The following is a 22,367-nucleotide window of genomic DNA, read 5'->3' as shown; positions in this document are numbered from 1 at the left end:
CCCCCCCGTTCTTTGTTTTCTACTGAGGGAAAATCATCAAAGCTACAGCTCCAAGGAATTTACTTCCAAACCCCACTAAATGAAACCAAAGAGTGGAGTGCTCAGGTATCTCTATGTTGTTCTAACAAACAAAACATTGGAAAGGATATACACAATCACATGTCAAATTTTGTCACAGTTTCCAGATACATCTCTAACCAGTATTCCTCCCCTGGAATATCCCTTAAGATGATTAGGGGCAGTTAAGCAGAAGAGAAAGAAAGAATTTAGAGAACAAAACAAAATTCACTACCTAGCCACCACTTAGTCTGAATTGTGGTAGCAATGGAGAAGCTGGCAACCAGATTCAGACTTTAATTACTGAGTGCCAGGCTGACAGTATGCGAGTAAGTTGTCAATTTCCTCTGTAATTAAAAATGGCAATCTCAGCATCAATACCAGTTCTTCCCTTTATAATTAATAATAAAAAAGATAGCTTAAAGGTTTAATCAGCTTCACTACTTAAATCCTACCGTATTTGACTAGGGGAAGTTTCCGGCTACGAGGAATTAATCATCAGTATTTGGCTGTCCTATTACCACCCGTCTGGGTATTTAAGGTAAAAGGGGGTCACGGATAAAAGTTCTTTTATCGTCTCGTTAGTCTCATGTTTTAAAAAGAAAAGCGGATTGGGAAATCAACACCAGCCATTTTCTGCTCTTCGGTCAGATTTCCATTAATATATAAACCTTCCTGCTCTTGCCAAATCATGCTGTTATACTTGAGGAAGGGCAGGTAGATTAATAAATTCTAGTGATGAAAGGCAACTCGGTCTTTTGATATCTCCTATGGTCAACTGCATTAAGACTCAAGTACTGTGATGGCATCGCTACGGCTGATTGAGGATTTCTTTCTCAAGTGCCTCAAAGTGTGGCTCGCACAAGCAGGCCAATTTTCAAAAAAGCCACATCTATACCATCTTTGTCTATATTTAGAATTTCTGAGAAGAGGGGAAAAAACCCTTCTAATTTGACTTACTGGACATTCTTCTTTTTCGGTCAGATTCTGAATCGCCTGCGTTCCTACAGAATACACATCAAAAAGACAACAAGATGAAGTTCATTTTTGTGCCTCTTGTTTCCCATGGACACTCCGTGTGCTTTTTACACCTGAATAATAACTAGGCTTATGCAATTACCATCCAGACTTCACAGTAACTGTGTTAATATAAAGTAGAACGTGGGACCTGTCCATAATATTGACTAATTAGTATATTTAGCCCATTTCACACAAAAATGCTCTCAGGGAGAGTTTTAATATTTTATTTAAGCGCCTTCTAACAGTTAGTACACGATGCAAAAATATCTCCATGCACATACATGCACTAACTACAAAAGCCAGATGGAATTTTAAAAAGATTTTGGGGAGGAGGCACATAATCCAGTTGAGACGTTCCTGGGCACATGATGTTCTGTATGTGCAACTAAAGCTCAGCGTGGGCGTATATCAAGAGTCTCTCGGCACTGAGAACATACTTTGAGCTCTCCTTAGTATATCTTAATGTCTGGCAGGGGAGGAAGATGGGAAATGCCCAATAGTGTCAGCTGAGTCTCACCTGGGCTGGCTTGTCCCTCAGCGTGCAGCCTGGTGCCTAGGACAGTCAACGCGGTGAATGAAGATCTGACCAGGATGTGAAGGGGGGGGGGGGGGGGGGGGGGTTGTTGCTTAAATTATATTGTTTAAATTGACCGGTCTGGAAATTTCTGTAAGCCATTTTGGGTCCTTCCAGGGAGAAAAGCAGCATAGAAATGAACAATATAATCTGTGGCTGCAATTCCTCAATGCATCAGATCCTGGCCGCTGCTCTGTTACTGCCACCTTCTCCTGTTGGGGGCTTTGGGTAAGCCACGTTCCTCCTCAGAAGCTGCATCAGCAGAGGCTAAAGCAAGGAGTATGTTAGCAAGTAATGAGCGTGATGAAGTTGGGGGCTTTCCCTCCTGCTTGCTTGCCTGCCCCATCCCTGCCCTCCCCCAACCTGCAGCTGCAGCAAAGTGCCGGAGAGGGGGGCGGCACAGTTGCCTCTTGTCTTGCGTGACTGGCTGCATGTCATAAGAACATCAGAGAGGCTATGTTGGGTCAGGCCAATGGCCCATCCAGTCCAAGACTCTGTGTCACACAGTGGCCAGAACCAAGGTCATGACACTTTGTCCACCCACAGGAAGAGGGGAAGCAAGTGGTGGCAGCAGCAGTGTACGTGGTATAGTGTCTGCAGCACTAGGGTTGTCCATAAGGTCCAGGCATGGCTCATTCTAATGTGCATCAGAAGGGAACCTAAGGACTGTGTTTCACATCCTTGTATACAGATAGGTGCATGGAGGGTATAGCCCAAAGTGTGTTTCTCAGCAGAGCTTAAGAGCACATACGTGGCATGGGACAGGACAGAAGTCCATCAGGCACAACCCTGTATATTTTGCTTCAAGATCCCTCAATTCAACATCTTGCAAATTTGCATATATTTGATTATCATTTTGATTTAGAATTTGTAAATGCTTGTTGCCAAGGCCTGGGGAAACAGAAGGAATTATCTATGGCATCCCAACTTCAATACCTTGAAAGATTTAATGCAGACACTAACATTGAGTGTAATCTCCTTCTTAATTTTACCACGGCTTTTTAGCAAAGAATAGGATCACATTATGACTCACTGAACAAACAAAGTTCAGGATTAATTTCACCTTAAATGCAAACATCTAATCATCGTATAAAATAACTAGTGAGGGAGCATTTCAGCCACCTGGTGATTCAATTAGAGAAGATTTTCAAAGGGAAACTTGGGAGTAATTGCTCCCTCCTTACAGATTTATATGCACGATTCAGACTCATCCTACCTTGTGAATTCATCAGAGTGACTCTGATTGGATCTTTAACTCTTCTGCCTGGATTTGTTTTCATCTGCACTCTACACTAATGTAACATAAGGTGCCACAAGACTGGTTGTTATTTATCTTAAATAACAGTTACCTCTCTGGAATTTATCATATAAAACTGAGCCCAGAGAGTTTAGTTCTGAAATTGCTTAGAGGATTATAAAATATCTCGGGCCGGGGAAGAACCCAGGTGACGCTTGTTTTCCTTTCCCTCAATCTGCAAATGCGTATCTGCAGGCATTCTAAAATGAACATGGCTGTAATTTACCTTTGTAATCTCAAGAGGTACATAGCAACCCAACTGGAAAAGAGCTTGTGCTTAGCGATGTCCTGCAGAGCCCAGAATTCCTGCATTGAAAAGAACCGAATGCGTGATGTTACTTGAAAAAAATCAAAACAAGTATTTTATCTCTGTAGGTTATATCATGTGATATACAGAAGTGAAAAACTCATCTACAGCTTTTATGGTTAAAACTACAACAAAGCAGACTCCTCTTTCTACCTTCTTACCAGTGCTGTGAAAAACAGGGAGAAAATGGGCAGGCATAGTCAAAATTTGGTGAGGTTTCCGTAGTCTCTGAAATAGATGCTCAGCAAGAAACAGGATTCTAATCCTGTGTTTGCTCAAATAAGGGAAAAGGAGATTTGCAGGAGACAGAGCAGCAGACAGGAAAGGGGAGATTAACCGTCTCCACAGCTGCTTCTTTTTCTCTACAGTCCTCTCCTTCCCCCAATACCAGCTGATTTTATCAAGCCAAAAGTTCAAAGACAGTTTGCATCCAAGAAATAGATTGCACAGAAAAAGCAGAGGTTGGGGGTATGAATTAAGCACTCTGCTTCTTTTGGAAATGTCTGCTCTTTTTATCTGACCTAAATCCAGCACTGGGACTTCCACATTTTCTGCCACTCATCCAATTCCTGCTTTAACACTTTTCTTTGTAAACTGCCTATAAGAAAAACAATGCTTTCTAAAGCCCTAAACTGAATGCTGAATGGGATACAACTATAAATGAAGCTCAGTATCAAAAACGCTGCTGTGTGGAGTAGTGGGCAGTGTTGGACTATGTCCAGAGAGACCCTGGTTCAAATCCCCACTCAGCTTCTTTGGGCCATCATGAAGCTTCTTTGGGCCATCATTCTGCAGGCCAAGACACTTGGGTGCTCCGCTCAACTCATAGTCACATGTAGGATCGGTATAACTCATGGTTCAAAGCACTGCAAGGGGGGGAGGAGAGGCTTAAGGATTCGGCCTTCGCAACAGACCAATAGAAAATGCTGCTGGGAGAGAAGCCTGAAGCCTCTCCTCCCCACCCCCATGCAGCGTTTGAAGTGATTTCAAAGTGAGTTATACTGATCCTACGTGTGACAACAAATTGGTTTGAGCACCCATGTCCCAGCTCATGTTACATGTAGCATGTATTTTGGGCCTCAGCCTAACCTACCACAGGATTACTGTAAGGATAAGAATCACATTTTTTTGGCTTTTTGCCACCAAGTTGCAGCCGACTTGTGGAGAGACCCCATAGGTTTTCAAGGCAAGAGACATTAAGAGGTGGTTTGCCATTGCCTGGCTCTGTATGGCAAACATGGTATTCCTTGGGGGCAGAGGTCATTTCGGGGGGAACGCGGGGGAACGCAGTTCCCCTGGGTGAGGTGCAGGGGGCGGGGCACATGATGAAGCCCCGCCCCCTGCTTCCGGCCCTCATTCAGCCAGGAGGAGGCAGGAGAAGAGGGAGGGTGAGTTGCTTACTCCCCGCCTCTCCCCACCCCTGCATGCCTGGGGCCAGGGAGGGCCTTGACGGGGCTTCCTTGCACTCCCGCTGGCCTTGCAGGTCCACCGCCGGGCCCCTGATGTCAGGGTGTGTGGCATATGCTAATGAGTTATGCTAATGAGTTCCCCTAGCTCTTTTTCTACGAAATGACCCCTGCTTGGGGGTCTTCCGTCCAAATACTAACTAGGGCTGACCCTGCATAGCTTCTGAGATCTGATGAGATCAGATGAGCCTGGACTATCCAGGTCAGGGGAAGGGAAGTTGTTGTTGTTCAGTCGCACAGTCGAGTCCGACTCTTCGCAACCCCATGGACCAGATCACGCCAGGCCTTCCTGTCTTCCACCGTCCTCTGAAGTTTGCTCAATTTCATGTTCGTTGCATCTATGACACTGTCTAACCATCTCATCCTTTGCCGTCCCCGTCTTCTTTGCCCTTCAATCTTTCCCAGCATCAGGGTCTTCTCCAGTGAGTGCTCCCTTCTCATTTGGTGGCCAAAGTATTTGAGCTTCAGTTTCATTATCTGGCCTTCCAGGGAACAGTCAGGGTTGATTTCTTTTAGGATTGACTGATTTGATCTTCTTGCAGTCCAAGGGACTCTCAAGAGTCTTCTCCAGCACCATAGTTCAAAAGAATCTATTCTTCGGCGCTCGGCCTTCCTTATAGTCCAACTCTCGCAGCCATACATGACTACTGAAAGACTATTGAAAGAGGTAGTCAATCTTTAAAGGTACAATTGTGGTCTTAGGGTACTGTCTCAGTGATGATCTGGTTCTTATAGATCCACATGGGTCAATGCAGGGGTAATTCATGAGGACAACCAGATGGATTTCACCTAGAGAACTGGTGTTGAGTAGTGATGGGCATGAACTGGGAAAATGTGGTATGGTTCATGGTATGCCAGCTTCATGAACCATGAAACATCACAAATAAACCAGTTTCATTTGTGAGGTTTGTGACATGGTAGAACACCCCTCAGCATGATAGAGACACCAAACTCACAAGGGATATCCGGCTAACCCTCCTCTACCTACATGCCAAGGTTGGTGAGGATTGAATTTATGGGGTTCGAGTTATGGCTCCCCCAAAGAAGGTGTCCCCAGGAAAGCATTTTCTGGGGAAATGACAAGCACAGGTTCATGAGGGTCAGGATTGTATAGAATGGATCCTGTGCAAATTAAAGATGCCAAACATGCAAGAGATCTCCAGATGACTCTCCTCTACTTGCCCTCCAAGTTTGATGAGGATTGGATTTATGGGGTCCAAGTTACAGCCCCCCAAAGAAGGTGCTCCTATGGAGGGAAAAACAGCAAAAAAGCAAGGACAACAGAAGCCATGCAGAACAGAATCGAAGTCCCAGAGAATCTCTGCAGTAGAAACTGAAGGTTGGAGGCATTTTTGCAAGCCCAGCAGAACCAGTGCAATGTGCCCAGCAGAACTAGTGCCACTGTGGCACTGTGAACCCAACAGGACTAAGGTCAAGTCAGGGAAGTGTTTTTTGGGGGGACATGTCAGACACAGGTTCAAAAGTATATAGAATGGACCCCCTGCAAGTTACACACACCAAATGCACAGGGAACCTCACCCTGCCACCTGCTCTTTTATGATCTCTAGTCCTTCCCATTCTATTGTTTTCCTCTATTACTTTGCATTGTTCATTCAGGAAGGCCTCCTTATCTCTCCTTGCTGTTCTCTGGAAATCTGCGTTCAGTTGGGTAAATCTTTCCTTTTCGCCTTTGCCTTTCGCTTTCCTTCTTTCCTCTGCTATTTGTAAAGCCTCATCAGAAAGCCATTTTGCTTTCTTGCATTTCTTTTTCTTTGGTATGGTGGTGATTGCTGCCTCCTGTACAATGTCACGAACCTCCGTCCATAGTTCTTCAGGCACTCTATCTATCAAATCTAGACCCTTGAATCTATTCTTCACCTCTACTGTATATTCATCAGGGATGTGATCTAGGTCAAACCTGAATGGCCTAGTGGTTTCCCCAATTTTCTTCAGTTTAAGTCTGAATTCTGCAATGAGTAGCTCATGATCTGAGCCACAGTCAGCTCCAGGTCTTGTTTTTACTGACTGGATAGAGCTTCTCCATCTTTGACTGCAAATTATATAGTCAATCTGATTTCGGTGTTGCCCATCTGGTGATGTCCATGTGTACATCATGGGAAGTACACCACACTAAATTACTTGGAAAAAGAGTGTGACAAAATACAATAAAGAAATTATTGCAGCAAATGAACTAAGAGTCAATAGCTCATTCTGCAGAATTTAAGGAATTGTCTTCAGCCTTCTATAAAGGCTCTTTGTTGTCTTCTTTTCTTAATAATTTCATATGGTAGTGGAACAATGGGCCAAGTAGGAACCAGCTGTGTGCACCTCAGATGGTTCCCTAGGTAATGTCTTCAAAACACTCACACAAAAATATTCTCTTGTGTCACCAGCCCAAATTAATCTTTCAACTGTCTTGCTAGCTCTTTAGACATCTGGAATGCTTCAGCTTTTCCAACAATACAAAGACATCCATTTATCAGTAGTGTATAGCGCACTGGAGTATTTAAATGATTAAAGGGGCAGAAGATTGAAATCTGACATTGATTAGTGCAGTAAAATTAGCTTTAGTATTAGGAAATCAGGTCACTTGAACACATAAGAATGGTGAAAAAGCCAACTTTCTTCCAGTCTGGTATGACGAGGACATGGCAAATATATGCTTTAAGGTTTGCTTTTTCTAAAAATGCTTGTTTGAGCAATTTCAAAGTATCTAAGATGGCTCCAGCCACAAGAAGCACAACCAGATATCCCTTATGTAGTATCAGGTATAATAAACATTAAAGAGAGCCAAAGCACTATTTAAAAAAAATATATATATAAACCCATCAGGACTAGGAAAAGGATGTACAACGTGAATCACCCAATACTTTGAATGGCCTCAGAGACTGCAAGATCTGCGGCTTGGGGGGAAAAAGCCATCTAGAAAAATGTATCCATATATGCAGTTTCCATTGCCCAGGCTAAGGTAATTGTTTGTTTATTACATGTTATCCTGTATTTACTCCAAGTTCAGGCGGCATACATGTCGATATCCTCATAGCAACCCTGCAAACTAGGTTAGGAAGAGAAAGAGAAAGAGTGACTGGCCCACAGTCACTCAATGAGTTTCACAGCTGAGGGAGGAAAGTTAAGAAAAGAAGGAGAGAATTTCTAATTTTCACTTAAAGCAAGTCTGACTGCTTCCGTCAGAATACATTTCCAGGTACTTAAATGAACCGACAATTAACTAGGAAGTGTGAAGAGGCAAAAAGGGGACACACAACAAAATGTACATAACCTTTAAAAATGGACTGTTTACCAGCTGCAAGGGAGGGGAAAAGGGAGTTTTGCCTTTTCAAAAAGTATCTAGTAATGTTAAACAGACCAACATCAATCAGGATCATCACACTTCCTTTCATATCTCAAACTCTAAGGAACAGATAAGGATCAAGGCTGAGAACCGGAAATCCAAATCCGGAGGCTGCTTGCCTGTGCTTTTAAAATTTTTAGATCTCAATGTGAAAACAACAGTCAGCAAGCTAAGGAACTGCATGTCTTTTGAGCCAAGAACCTTAGCCTTTGCTTCTGTATATGGCCCTTGGGAACTTGGTAGAGGGGGGGGGGGAAGTCATGCAAAATAGTTTTTCTCACAATAAGAAACACATGAAAACAAGAGATACTATGGGAGCTTGTGTTTAAGAGAAAAGCACACAAATCTATAGTGGCGTGCACAGTTTTTAAAAAATGCTATTTATTTCTGCCAAGAAATGTTTCCAAAAAAGAAAAATATGAGTCTGTTTATGGTTCTTGCAATATTGGCCCTGGATTTTGGCCACTGATTCTCTACGGAAAGAAATAAAAATGATCTACAAAGGCATATGCACATAACTCACACAAGCACTACACTTATTTTTCCATATGTAAAATTCTCATTTTAAAGGGATGTCTTCTTAAAGTGCAAGATATTACATCAGGCATCTTCCACCCATTTGTATTTGGGTCTGTGTCCAACAGTTACGATTGTCTCTCACTGAATTTAATACTCCATCTTAGATACCATCAGCTACAGGAAGTGTCTTCAATTTCTTCTCAGCCAGAACATGCTAGTAATGCATCTGTACACCAACTAACCTTTACCTTAACATGATGCTTAGGAACCTTCCCAAAGTATATAGACATCATTCTAGGCTTGAGAACATGAACACTGGAAGCTGCCTTACACTGAATTGGAACACTGATTTATAAAGGTCAGTACTGTCTACTCAGACGAGTTCCAGCTCTCTAGATCTCAAGCAGAGGTATTCTGCACTGCCCACCACCTGATCCTTTTTACAATGCCAATGCCAGGGACTGAATGTGGGATTTCCTACATACAAAGCTGATGCTCTGCCACTGAGCCTTACCCTGAATTTGTAGTCTGCAGATATGCAGAAACCCAGATGTTGATACAACATGTGCCCCAGCAAATTCCAGAACGCCAAGACGTTACTCATGTCATTACGTGGCACATAAATGCCACAGTTCTGGCTTCTCCAGAAAGAGGGCTTCTTGCTAATAATAGGAATGTATATTACTTCTGCAAAGCCTATCTAACCCAGAGCAGATGAGTGTACAGATCATAATCGCAGCTTAAGGGTGGACAACTGGAATCAGGAGGCTGAGAGGTAAGTGATGTCCACGCTGCATTAGCTTCCAGTGTGTATTTTACAAGCTACTTATTTACTCTGTTTATTTATTTATAACCCACGTTCTCTCAAAGTGGCTTATATTGTTCTCCCTTATTTCATTTACCCTCCCAACAACAACCCTGTGAGATAGGTTAGGATGAGAGAGAGTGACTAGCCCAAGGTCACCCAGCAAGCTTCCATGGCAGAGTGGGAATTCAAAGCCTGAGTCACTACACCACACTGGTTCTAATCCAGTGTAGGGGTTTAAAAGACCTCTAAATAGGTATTAAAATATAGAAACTCGGGGGGAGGGGTAATTAAGAATGACACCATGCTTAGAAAAAGCAAGAAAAATAAATCTACACTTCATTAAGCAGTGTATTTACACTTCATTAAGTATTTCAGCAAAAATACTAGCAGGAAGAACATATAGGACATTTTTGCCATTATCACTCTCCACATCCATGTAATTTTCCCATTCAAAGCAACCAGGCAACACCATCAGAGTATACAATTCACAAAAAAATTACTGGGGCAAGGGCATGAAACACCACAGGCATTTTACTTCATTAAGGTTGAGGAGTAAATGGGGTTCTAAGCAATTTTTCAAAAGTTGCATCAATTTTTTCTACTTTTCTGCATTAATTTGACCCCACTTTTTGGTTTAGTTAAGACCATTCATGTTTTCCTAAAATACAATGCACCAATTACCTCGGAAATGCTGAAGTCCTTCAAGTGGTCTAACGAGATCTCACTAAGCTGCCGAAATGTCATGGTAAAATCAGCTTTCACATCTTCCATGAGCTAATAGATAGAACCAGATTTCAATCAGTGTCAGACTTTAGCAGTGTCAGAACAGAAGTTCAACTATCTGGCGAAAGAAAGAAACTCACTTTTAAAAGGAATGCAATCAGATAGCCATCTTCATCACCACTGCCCAGGAGACCCAATTTTGCTTTGAATAATTCTGTAAAACTGAGAATAATAAATGTACTGAACATCACAGAAATGGAAACCTCTTTCAAATATTTCACACCTGCAACCTTTTGTAAAAAAATATATTGCAACCTCTGACGTACCGTTTATAATATTGGTCAGGGTATCCCTCAAGAGTCTGAGAAGCACTGTGAAAAGAAGATGTGAAATGCTGACGTATAACAGGAAGACATGTGTAAAAATTAATAGATTTGTAATTTATTTTAGTGAAGCAAAAACTATCAGAATGAAAAAGCATATCACTTTGCAATCAATTTCTGCTTTCTTCTTCTTGCAATAATTTCCTTTCATGTTTAATGTGCTGATGTCACTATGGACCTTGAGCTTGTTTGGAGTTTCTAGCAGGGGAACGCAGCTATCATATACCCCTGACCGAAGAACGGTACACTCCTTCTACCTGGGATGGGCGTCTTCTTCGACTGAGCGCGCAGTTTCGGGAGGGATGCACATGGAGCGGTGAGGGACACCCGCCTAGCCAGCCAGATCAGCCAAATCAACCCTGGCAATCAATGGGGTGACAGATGTCGCAGCCAGATTGCCCCCACATGTATGATAAATTAGGCATGAGTTTGTGAAACAAGGAACTGTAAGAATAATTTTCCCTCTTTTTTGTTTTGTTTTTGTCTTTAAAATTAAAAAAACCCAATTCATTAAAAAGAGAGAGAGAGACGGCTGTGGCAAGGTCCAAATTGCCACCACACTTCCACCATGTTTGGAAACGTCTGACTCTGCATCATTCAGGCTAGCCTCAAGGATGCCCCTTCCAGGGCCCAGCCTGCTCCCTGAAAGAGGCAATGAGCTGCAAATCATCATCCTGCAATGGCCACTCAGTAAAAGAAACATATTTGGGGCAGCACTGGATTTTTTTCCTTAGAAGAAGAAAAAATATCCCACTGCAAATGGAAATGGGTCTTTCAAGAAATACAGGAACACCAACAGACCTGTTTTCCATTTGGCTGTCAAAACTACCGTTGGAAAACCTTCAGAAGGAAAACTTCTTTCTGGATGTGCCTGGCTTTCTGATATCATGTCTTTCCAGTCTGTCTAAATGCTGCGGTACACAGTCCAATTAGGAGGGACGGGACCTTATGCCAATGCACATATAGAGCTCTCTTCCCATATCTGGTTGTTTTAAACAGGAGTTTCTGGCACTGCATTTAGAGAGGCACAATTTCTCAAAAAATACCTCTTGATTCTCTTCCAGAGAGCCTCCCTTTGTTTCGGCACATATGGCCATTAATGCATCTCATCTCACCAGCCCTTTTAAGTGTGAAGACATTTTTTGGGATTACTTACAGCTGCTTTTGTCGGGGATCCAGCAAAGGGTTTAAAGCCTGCAACAGCTTGTTCAGATTAAACATCCCGACATTGGCTTGATTTCCCATTTTATACCGCCTTTCATCATCAGATAAGTTAGGGACAAAGTCTGAAGAAAAACGATATTTTAGTACAACAGGGTATTCATAACAAAATAAACAACCATAACATATTTAAGTGTGCTCATTTTTTTACTGATTGCAAACTAACAAAAGCCCTTCAGGCACTAAAAACATTTTTATTCTGTCTCTAAACATAGCAATACTTGTTTACACTAGATTAGCCCAAGGTCTAATATTTGCCAAAGAAAGGAACTCATTGTTAGCTACACGTTTACAGTTGGCGGTCTGTTATTTTCTTATTTTACATGCAAAATAAACTCAGATGTTTAAACCACTAAAAGCAGTGTTCTTGAACAGAAAATGGATTACAGTTACACATAACTAGGCCTTCTCCCTACACCAAGGGATCTTCAAATGTCTTTTAAAAATTATACAACTGTTACATTAATGGATTTTGCAATCAACCTGAAATAGTAAGACTGTAACTAATAACTAAAACAATCTGCCCTGCCTAAATTACTTATTGCAATGTACTGTACATGGGGCTGCCCTTGACGAGTGCCTGGAAGCTACAACTGGTGCAGAATGCTGGAGCCAGCATGTTGGGTGGAGTGAGTCACAGGGACCATTTCACTCTAGTTTGGGTCCATCTTCACTGGCTCCCAAATTGTTTTCAGGGTCAATACAAGCAGTGTTCCCTTTAAGCTGAGTTAGCGTGAGCTAGCTCACAGTTTTTTAGCCTCCAGCTCACACATTTTGTCTTAGCCCAGGAAGGATGGCTCCAGAGCAAACTAATTGATGCAATAGCCAAATCGCTCGCTCACAACTTTAATGTCAGTAGCTCACAAAGTAGAATGTTTGCTCACAAGACTCCACAGTTTAGAGGGAGCACTGAATACAAAGTGCTAGTATTGGCAAGTAAAGCCCTGTTTGGTTTAGGACCAGCACACCTTAAGGACTACCTACTGCCATATGAACCTCCCTGACCATAATAGTCATCTTTGGGGGCCTTGCTTCAGGTGCACCTATCACCTGAGGCTAGACTGGTGGCAACCCAAGAAAATCCCTTCTTAGACATGGTATGACTGAGTATGGAATTCCCCCTCTATTGTTATCTTCCTCCAATGGGTGAAGATTTTTTTGGGTTTCCTTTGGTCTTTCCCCCTTCCTGTTTATATTTCGAATTTTGTTTAATGTGTGTGTGTGTTTTAAAGTTAGTTTTAATGGTTTTTATTATTCATTGCCTTGAGGGCCCTAACTAGGTGGGAAAGGTGAGCCAGAAGTGTTTTAAGTAAATAAATAAAATACAAATACTATGGTACATAGACTAGATGTTCACATAGGTATAAACATACAAATACATACATTCAGGATTATATATACAAACATATAAAATGGCAATGCACACACACCCCTCCACTTCCGCAGATTTCCCACGTAAACACATATTACAGTTTGCATCCTGAGGACTCTTGCTTTCAACGCATCTTATTTCTCAGTTCAAGTTCTGAAGCTTGCAGAGAAAGATTAAAAAGTGCTTTGCCAGCAATTGCCAAAGGCTCAGCAACCAGACTCCCAATATTACCATGCCATCCTATCCACAGCTGGTATTTTTAGGTTTTCATTAAAAGCACATGTCTTCTACACTCTGCTACAACAGAACATGGCAACTGGCAGACAGGTTGAACCCAGCCTTCCAAGGGGTATCTTGTAGCCCAAGAGCCATCTCTGGTGTGCTATTAGAAAGATGCCCACTTTTTGTTGTTCAGTCGCACAGTCGAGTCTGACTCTTTGCGACCCCATGGACCAGATCACGCCAAGCCTTCCTGTCTTCCGCCGTCCTCTGAAGTTGACTCAATTTCATGTTCGTTGCATCTATGACACTGTCTAACCATCTCATCCTTTGCTGTCCCCGTCTTCTTTGCCCTTCAATTTTTCCCAGCATCAGGGTCTTCTCCAGTGAGTGCTCCCTTCTCATTTGGTGGCCAAAGTATTTGAGCTTCAGTTTCATTATCTGGCCTTCCAGGGAACAGTCAGGGTTGATTTCTTTTAGGATTGACTGATTTGATCTTCTTGCAGTCCAAGGGACTCTCAAGAGTCTTCTCCAGCACCATAGTTCAAAAGAATCTATTCTTCGGCACTTGGCCTTCCTTATAGTCCAACGCTCGCAGCCATACATGACTACTGGGAATACCATTGCTTTGACCATGCGGACTTTTGTTGGCAGGGTGATGTCTCTACTTTTTATCATGCTGTCTAGGTTCGCCATCGCTTTCCTCCCAAGGAGCAGGCGTCTTTTAATTTCATGGCTGCTGTCACAGTCTGCGGTGATCTGGGATCCCACTTTTTCTTTTTCTTTTAGAAAAAGAGGTGCCGGAACTCTCAAGAAGGAAATGAAGTTTTCAATCTGTACACTGAAAACTCACGAACTTTTAAACATTTTTAAAATAATTTTGTCAAAGAGGTTCCAGAACCCTATTCCGGCACATTCCCCCAGAAAAAAAGCCCTGCCCAGTAGTCTCCCCTGCCAAACAAGGGGTAGCAAGGAAGAATGGGATGGGCGGAGGGGGGGAGGTTTGTGTGGGGGGGAGTGAATTCCAAAGCCCTTTCTGTCAACACAAATGTGGTGTACTTTCACTTCCTGAAGAACAGCCGGTTGGGCCAAGAGGCTCTTTAAATGCTACTTTTGGCCCCACTAGTCTAGCTTTTCTAAACTAAAAGCAAACAGATATTCATGGGATGCAAAAATAGCAGCCCCAAAAGCAAACTGAAAGAGACTCCTGCCAGTCTCAACCTAGCCTACCTCACAGGGCTGTTCTGAGGATAAAATGGAAGAGAGGAGAATGACGTAAGCTGCTTCCGGGCCCCACTGGGGAGAAAGGCAGGGCATAAGTAAAGTAAATCAATAGATGCGTGGCTGCTGCTCTTGCTAACGTCCTTGCATGAAAGGTGGATCTGAAGTCCACTAAGACAGGGCACAAGGAACACTGGAGGAAGCTCTCATTTTGTATACTCCATTCCCATTAATGCAGTATTCACTAAAAAATATACCCACTTCCCCCCATTCTGCCATGTCTTAGTGAAAGAGAACATGCTTAAAAAATGTTATAAGGGTACGGTGAAAGTGCTTATCAAGAATGTCTTGATTAGAAATGTAACAGTCATAACAACCTAAGAAGAGCTCTGCTGGATCAGACCAGAGATCGATCCATCTAGCCCAGCATCCTATCTCACACGGTGGCCTATCAGTTATTGTGTAAAGCCAACAGCCGGAACGAAGCCTTAAGATATAATTAGCTCAAGCCGTCTTGGAGATATGATCATTCCTACGATGGTTTCTGAAGCCCTCTTAAGATATGCCTATTCTCTTAGCGGATGTATTCTTGTTGGTCTCTTGGATAAGACACAGACAGACAGAATAAAAGCTGGCGAATGTAGGAGTGGAACTCTAGATTGATATCCTTTTGTCACATATTCAGATTAGAACTGATCTTAAGGACTTGTTCATAACAACTTACAGGAGGCATATGAGGTCTATCAAAGATTACTTTAGCTGAGTCTCCTGCTTGCTGGGGAGAGATTATTCTCACTGTCCTTTGCAGAAGCCGTTATTGCAAAAAACCAAAAAAAACCTTCCCTCGGTCATGAACTGATCAAAGTAGTATTTACAGGAAGACAATATATAAAAGAACTAACCCTTAAAATTAATCTTGTTGCTAAAGAGGATTCTCCTCCTCAAGCTAATATTTTATTGATTTATTTATTTTCCTTTATAGTCCATCTTTTTCACTGGGAAGGAGGATTACAAGGATGAGAGCACTATTCAGTCAGTCAAGTGAACCAGTTACAAAATATGATAACATTTGAATGAAAACACTATTTGAATCTAACAGCAAAGATTCCTAGTAAGACAAAGCTATTCAGTCAGTTGTCAAGCTGATCACACAATATGTTCAAGAAAATATTTCTTATGATGTTTCTAGTGGAAGATATGGTTAGACAGTGTTATCGATGCAACTAACGTGAAATTAAGCAACTCTGGAGCATGACGGAAGACAGGAGGGCTTGGCGTGATGTGGTCCATGGGGGTAGCGAAGACTCGGACTTGACTGTGCGACTGAACAACAAGTGGAAGATGCTGAAAGAGTTGTGAAACTGCACATACTCAGGGAGAGTAGTTAGAAGTGTTTATAAGGAAAGCCAGAGATTAATGTCTGAAGTGACTAGACGCCTAACAGATTCCTTAAAGTGGGTTTATCAGACTCAGAAAAGTGTTGAAGATTTAAGCAGCCAAGAGCAAATTTGACACATGTATTGTGGGTATGCCTGATTATCATGCTATATTATTTACAAATTAACAAGCAGGGGACCCACAAGGACTTGCAGGGAGCATATAATTTCCCCCTTCCCCACTATTTCCGCTTTCCCTTCCCTTCCCTGAAAGCTCCCATAGCCTTTCTACTTTTCCTGCTTCCTTCTCCTTCCCACTCATCTACCTTTTATCTGCCCCCTACTACATTTATGATGACTCGAAGCAGCTTACACCATTCTCCTCTCCTCCATTTTACCCCAATAAAACCCTGGTAGGTTAGGTTGAGAGTGTATGACTGGACCAAGGTCACCCAGCAAGCTTCCGTGGCAGGGTGGGGATTTGAGGTTGGATCTCCATGATCCTAGCCTGACACTGTAACCACTACACTAGACTGGCTTTTGTGGGGTGGCTGCTGTTGAACAGTAGCAAGCAGCCAGGCCTGGGTGAGTCATGTAAGACACATGGTAGCAAGTTACAGGGTGCGTGCTGCTGGGCTTGACCCAATGAGTTTTTTCTCAAAAGCCAAAACAGCCCTGGAAAGGGCCCTGCCCATCCCCCTGCCTTTTAGTGACAGAAACCAAGCCTCTTAGGCTGCAGCACTGTTGTGGTCACCTAGCACAATTCTCCTAAGCTATACTTACCTGGATCATAGGAGTCCATGAACCCAAATGGACCGTAATCTATGGTTATGGACAAGAGACTGAAATTATCTGTATTACAGACACCTAAAAAGAAATAATACTACCATCAAAACATGGTGATTCTAGGAAATGTTGATTTAGCAGAAATGGAATGCATGAAACCTGGACCCAAAGCCACAGTTTTCCCCCATGACATATTTTTCAGTCTAAAACAGAAATACAAGGCATCGCAGAAATCAAGGCATCGCAATACAGGTTCCTGCATTAAATAAAGCATTTAATTAGGGCAAGAGAAAGAAATCAGTACAGGTATGCCCTTTTCAGTAGCAGCCCCATGTATCTTGTCATATCTATTTCTGCCCTGAATGAACAGTACAGGTTATAAAGTTTATCTGCTATAAAATATATTTTCCTTATCTTAGCAGAAACAGGTACTGGTTCTTGTTGCTCTTGTATTTTCACTAATAATAAATGGCTTATTTTACTTATTAGCTTAGATCTACATAAATCTAGGGTACCCACTACCTTAATGACCTTTACATTAATTACAATCAGCACTGTCATGCTAGCCCTGTAGGCTGCAGTCTACATGCCAATCACACTGAGTTTTAGAAAAGGTTCAAATATTTTACACTTTTCATGTCAAAAAACAAAAACAAGATCAAAAAATCATCTCACCGTGAGCAAAGCCTACTGACATCCACAAGGCAATCAGGTCTGCAGTCTCAGAAACTACTCTAGAGAAAAATGCCTGCAATCAAACACAATTTTACTTTGATACTCTTTTTGCAAAAACCTGCAGGACACAACACTGCCAAACACACATCTTACAACCAGTGTTCCCTCTAAGATGACTTAGTGTGAGCTAGCTCACAGTTTTTTTAGCTTCCAGCTCACAGATTTTTTGTCTTAGTTCAGGAAGGAGGGCTCCAGAGCAAACTAATTTATGTGGTAACCAAATCACTTGCTCACAACTTTAATGCCAGTAGCTCACCAAGTAGAATTTTTGCTTACAAGACTCCACAGCTTAGAGAGAGCATTGCTTACAACAATAATCCTGTAAAGCTGAATTCTGACTTTAAGCAGCAAGCCTCCGTCGCGGATCTGAATTCTGACTTTAAGCAGCAAGCCTCCTTCACTGACTGTGTCTATTTGTTTTTATATGCCATTGCTAAATACATATTAAATAGCAGCACTGATGAACCAGATTACATATACCACATCAAGTTGCCTTTGTAACTAGAAGAGGAAGAAGGGGAGTAGAACAAGCAGGTGGAAGAAGAAGCTGACACTCACAACAATATCTTAATCTTCTTGCTATTTCCTGTACATGAACATGCATGACTGCCTCTCCTGGTGTGAAACCATCTGCCATATGAGATTCAGTTAGAAGAGGCAGTTCTCTTGTATGTTTTCATGACAGGTGTAAGACTTTTATGCATTCTGTTTAGAAGTGTCTCCTTTAGGTTAAAATGATTGATGTTATATTGTATTGCACTGTTAGAATTTTATTATTACAGCTTTATCATCTGTTTTAGTGATTATCCTCGGTGATCATCTTAACATTCATAAACCCTTTTGATTTTAAGAAAAGTGGTATATAAAAGCTTAAACTAAACAAATGTGGGTTGTGTTGGCAAGAGCGTTCATTCATAGTCTTATAACTTACCAGGTATCTATTTGAGTCATTCATGCTTATTGATGGAAAGTGTTCTATAACAAGGTCTAACAGTATCCTGAATTAAAAATTAAAGATTTATTTAATCAAAATCAGTTTCAAAATACAGAATAAATTATTTTTGTTCTAAGATTGTGTCTGACAGCTGGGAAGATCCCCTTTGAGATGCCTTCCTCAGAAAGCTAAATTGAACTGTAGGTAATGGACAGCTTGATCAAGAAGTGATGAGTTCACAGCCAAATTCTAAATCTATAAATCAATTTGGTTGTTCAAACAGTGCATTATACCTTATTGGGATGGACCACATGAGTGATTTCTGAGCCTTTCTGTGAAAAGGAACAAAATAACCACTTGTTTCTTATATATATAATTGCAGGGTTGGAAAACTCCCAGTTGTCTGATTGTCCTGAGGACTAAAAATACATTGGCATCTAATGCGTTGGCATCTAACATTCTGACATGTTTCCAGTTCCTGCACAGGGCTGGCATCTGAAAATGCTAATCTGGCTCTTGAGAATGTAACATGTTTTCAGGCTTCTCTATTTGCCTTATCAGTGTAGGGTCCATTTACAGCTGCACAAAACATCACTGGATCCTGATCAAAAAACCACTCAACCAGTCCCACATGGCACAGGATGCTTTGGACATGTATTTTGTGAACTGTTACATGGCAAAGAGCATTTGAAATAGAGGGGTGCTTCAAAAGCAGTTGGAGATACAACATAGGGATCTGACGTTTTGAGATGTTTCTTCAAACAAACGAACAAAAGCCAAACCTTCTGCATCTTGTCACAAACATGGACGTGGCCAGTGACTTCATGGTTTGCACCAGAACCTGTGGCAGTCCTTTATACCGTAATTTAAGAAGAAGGTTTAAGCTTCAAAGCATGAGGAATTTTATTTATAGTTCTTTTTAGAATTTCATAGCCAGTGTTTGAGATTTGCATCCACCTCATAATTGTTTACGCTCCCAGGGAAAATATGTTGTGCAGTTAATATTATTATAACACACTGAAATCCAGAACCTTCCTATGTCTGTAGAACCAATCATGCAAATACTCCGTATAAACATGACCTCTAGCAGAGATGATATCAAGCATACTTACTGGACTTTTTTTGCAGGAAATATACCTGCCACATAAATTTCTTACAATAATTCTTTAACGTCCCTTCCATTGTAAGAAAAATAGAAAGGTTCGCAGGCTAGCGATGGGCATGAACCGGCTCACGAGCCAAAATTTGGCACAAACTTGAGCCGGTTTGCAACCCCTGAACTAATGTTCAGGGAATGCGCCTTCTCTGAACATTTCCTGGACTTTTGTCTGATTTGGCTCTTTGGGGCCACTTAAATTTAACAGTTGAGCAGCCTGGGGTCCGCAGCTGAGCTGTTAAGTTAAAATGGCTGGCAGTCATTTAAGCCTAACAGCTGACAGACAGACCCACCCGGCTGATAGGTCGAAATGGCTGGTGGCCATTTCACCGGTCGGTTTCGCTTCCCCCGCTTCGAAGTTGGGGGAAGCAAACCCGACCAGTGAAATGGCCACCAGCCATTTAACCATAACAGCGGGGCAGGTCTGTCTGTCAGCTCTTAGGTTTAAAAGGCTGCCAGCCATTAAACCAGGAAGTTTTGCTCCCCCCTGCTTCGAAGTGGGAAGAAGTGAAACAGACCGGCTCAGTTTGGGTGGGGGCCTTTTGCCTCGGTTTGGGGTTCAGTTCAGGAGCTGCTCCGAACCAGGTGTTTTAGGTTTGTGCCCATCCCTAAAGCAAGCTCTACAGCTACTCCAATATTTTTTAAAAGTAATGTCCTTAGTGATGCCCTTAAACTACTACTTTGAAAAACTGAAAAATCTATCCAACACCTGATTGCCCAGATGTCTAAAAACACAAACAGTGTTAGCACATAGGAATTCTGAAATATTTCCACAGGGCTGATACCTAAAGCTTGCATTTATTTTTCAAACCTTATTTACACAGGCCAGGTCTCAAGAAGCCTGGGTACAAGCACAAAGAACTTTCCTGCACAGCTACATGGACGGGGGCTGAAGGGGGTGCAAATTTCCTTCAAATGGTGGCAGCCCCTGGTGCAATTTGAATGTCATTTCTGAGATTCTCCTATGTTTCCAGGGTAGCTCGGAGTGGGGGTGGGAAGAAGTCTGCAGTAGTAATGGGAAGGCTGGAAAGCTTTCTTGGAACTCAGCTGTTATGCTGTATCAAGTAGGAGAAATGATAGAACGAAGACTTAATTCTAACCTTAATAAATCTAGTTCTCCAGAATGGGTTAGAATTTCTAATGATCCTATCCGAAACCATGATTTGGCAACACGGAGAACGATTGCACCTGAAACACAAATATGTACCCTTGTTAATCTGACCTAGAGCCCAGTGTGTGCTTTCATGAGCACAAAGAGCTCCAAACGGAATCCAGCAAAAAGCCTTGCACAGCACAACACATGGGCAGAGACTTTCCCTCCATCAATGGGAACAGGAGCAACCTGTGGAAAGGAAAGCTTCTGTAACAAACTGCTGCAAGCAACTAGACAATGACTGGCATCATTCAATTATGAAAACTAATCTCGAAATAAGCTGGTAATATTTCAGTATTACTTCAGTGACTGAAGATTTATATTTTTGGAACGCGCAGGGCAAGATGGCTTGGGGAAGAAGAACCATAGCTCAGCGGGAGATGGCATACAGAAGTTTCCAGATTCAGTCTCTCACATCTCCAGTTCAAGGATCAGAGGGAGCAGAAGCTGGGAAATACCTTTTTTTGCTCGACACCACGGACAACAGCCACTAGTCACAGACAATCCTGAGCTAGGCTGACCAATGGCTTGACTCTGTATTAGACGGCTTCAGAAAGAGCTGAAGCTCAGTGGTACAGCACTTGCTTTGCATGCGGCAGGCAGGCCATATGTGCTTTTCCCAGCATCGCCACTTCAAGGATCTCTTGGATCATGTACTAGGAAAGACCTTTCTTTGCAAGAGACCCTACAGAGCTGCTGCCAGTCAGAGCAGACAGTACTGGATTAGACTGAACAATGATCTGGCTATACGGCAGCTTCATATGCTTGTATATACGTTTGTACATTTAGTTATTTAGCCCCCTCCCCTTTGCACGCCTACATTCAAAGGTTTCCCAGGGTGATACATTTAAGAGAACAATAGAAAATATCTAAGCCAGGAAACAAAATAGTCAAAATATGTGAAATGCAAATAAGCGAGTCACAAACCACCAAAAAACGTGAATGGAAAAGAATGAGTTTGTTATACCGAAAAGATTGTACCACAATTGCACTCAGTCCTAGGCGCCAAGCTCTGATTAGTCTCACACTATAGAGAAAGGGCTAACCTGCCCAGAAGCAGAGAAACTGTACCAAATTCAGTCCTTATGTGATTTGTTTCCTAAAAAGCAAACACCAGAGGGTGCTGTTTTTACGGTCAAAATTATAAGCTCTCCAACTGGCTTTCTTAGCTAGAGATAATTAACAGTTGTGTAACACCTTTTTTTATTAGAAGCCACCTAATCCTAATAAGAAGATGAAAAGTGCTGTTGTCAATCACCTTCAGCTGACAGGTAATGAGTTACAAGCAAAATGTACACAAGTATATTATCCTCTTCACAAATAACCTTAGAACACAGTGAATAACATACGTGAGTCTGAATCTCATGTCCTTAAAGCTGGTGCCCTAATTAGCAGTGATCCTTTGCGTGTTGCAGACTCTGGTCAGGTATCATTGTTACGTGTCCACAATCTTAAGCTTTGTGAAGGTCCAGCACAGAGGTTCACATGAAATATTTCATGAAGAAATACTGTCAGCCCACCTCTTAAGTAAATGGAGCCAGCCCAAATTTGATAGACCTCTATGACCATGGCTGGAATCAAAATGTGCTACTTGTTACAATGCAATTGACACAATCACTCGTTCATCAAGTGGATACTTTTATCTTTGCAAGACGCTGGCAAGGATAGGAGGGATATAACCATTAGCA

At 42.1% G+C, this 22,367-nt stretch overlaps 1 protein-coding gene across 1 annotated transcript in view; it reads right to left on the bottom strand.

Moving 5' to 3' along the window:
• Positions 1-22,367, bottom strand: part of LOC107113060 (selenoprotein O-like) — a 44,749-nt gene that overhangs the window by 2,702 nt on the left and 19,680 nt on the right. The window contains exons 9-18 of the mRNA XM_015414298.1: positions 20,627-20,714; positions 18,368-18,434; positions 17,377-17,449; positions 16,699-16,782; positions 11,663-11,792; positions 10,450-10,494; positions 10,264-10,345; positions 10,082-10,174; positions 3,175-3,254; positions 1,018-1,061 (exon numbers count right to left, since the gene is read on the bottom strand). Coding sequence (XP_015269784.1) covers positions 1,018-1,061; positions 3,175-3,254; positions 10,082-10,174; positions 10,264-10,345; positions 10,450-10,494; positions 11,663-11,792; positions 16,699-16,782; positions 17,377-17,449; positions 18,368-18,434; positions 20,627-20,714 — 786 coding nt within the window. The remainder of the gene's footprint in view (positions 1-1,017; positions 1,062-3,174; positions 3,255-10,081; positions 10,175-10,263; positions 10,346-10,449; positions 10,495-11,662; positions 11,793-16,698; positions 16,783-17,376; positions 17,450-18,367; positions 18,435-20,626; positions 20,715-22,367) is intronic.

This window comes from Gekko japonicus, unplaced genomic scaffold, assembly GCF_001447785.1.
Source record: "Gekko japonicus isolate JY-2015 unplaced genomic scaffold, Gekko_japonicus_V1.1 scaffold80, whole genome shotgun sequence".
In the NCBI taxonomy this organism is placed as follows: domain Eukaryota; kingdom Metazoa; phylum Chordata; class Lepidosauria; order Squamata; family Gekkonidae; genus Gekko; species Gekko japonicus.
The sequence above is the reverse complement of the archived record's forward strand: the minus strand, read 5'-3'. Positions and strand labels throughout refer to the sequence as shown.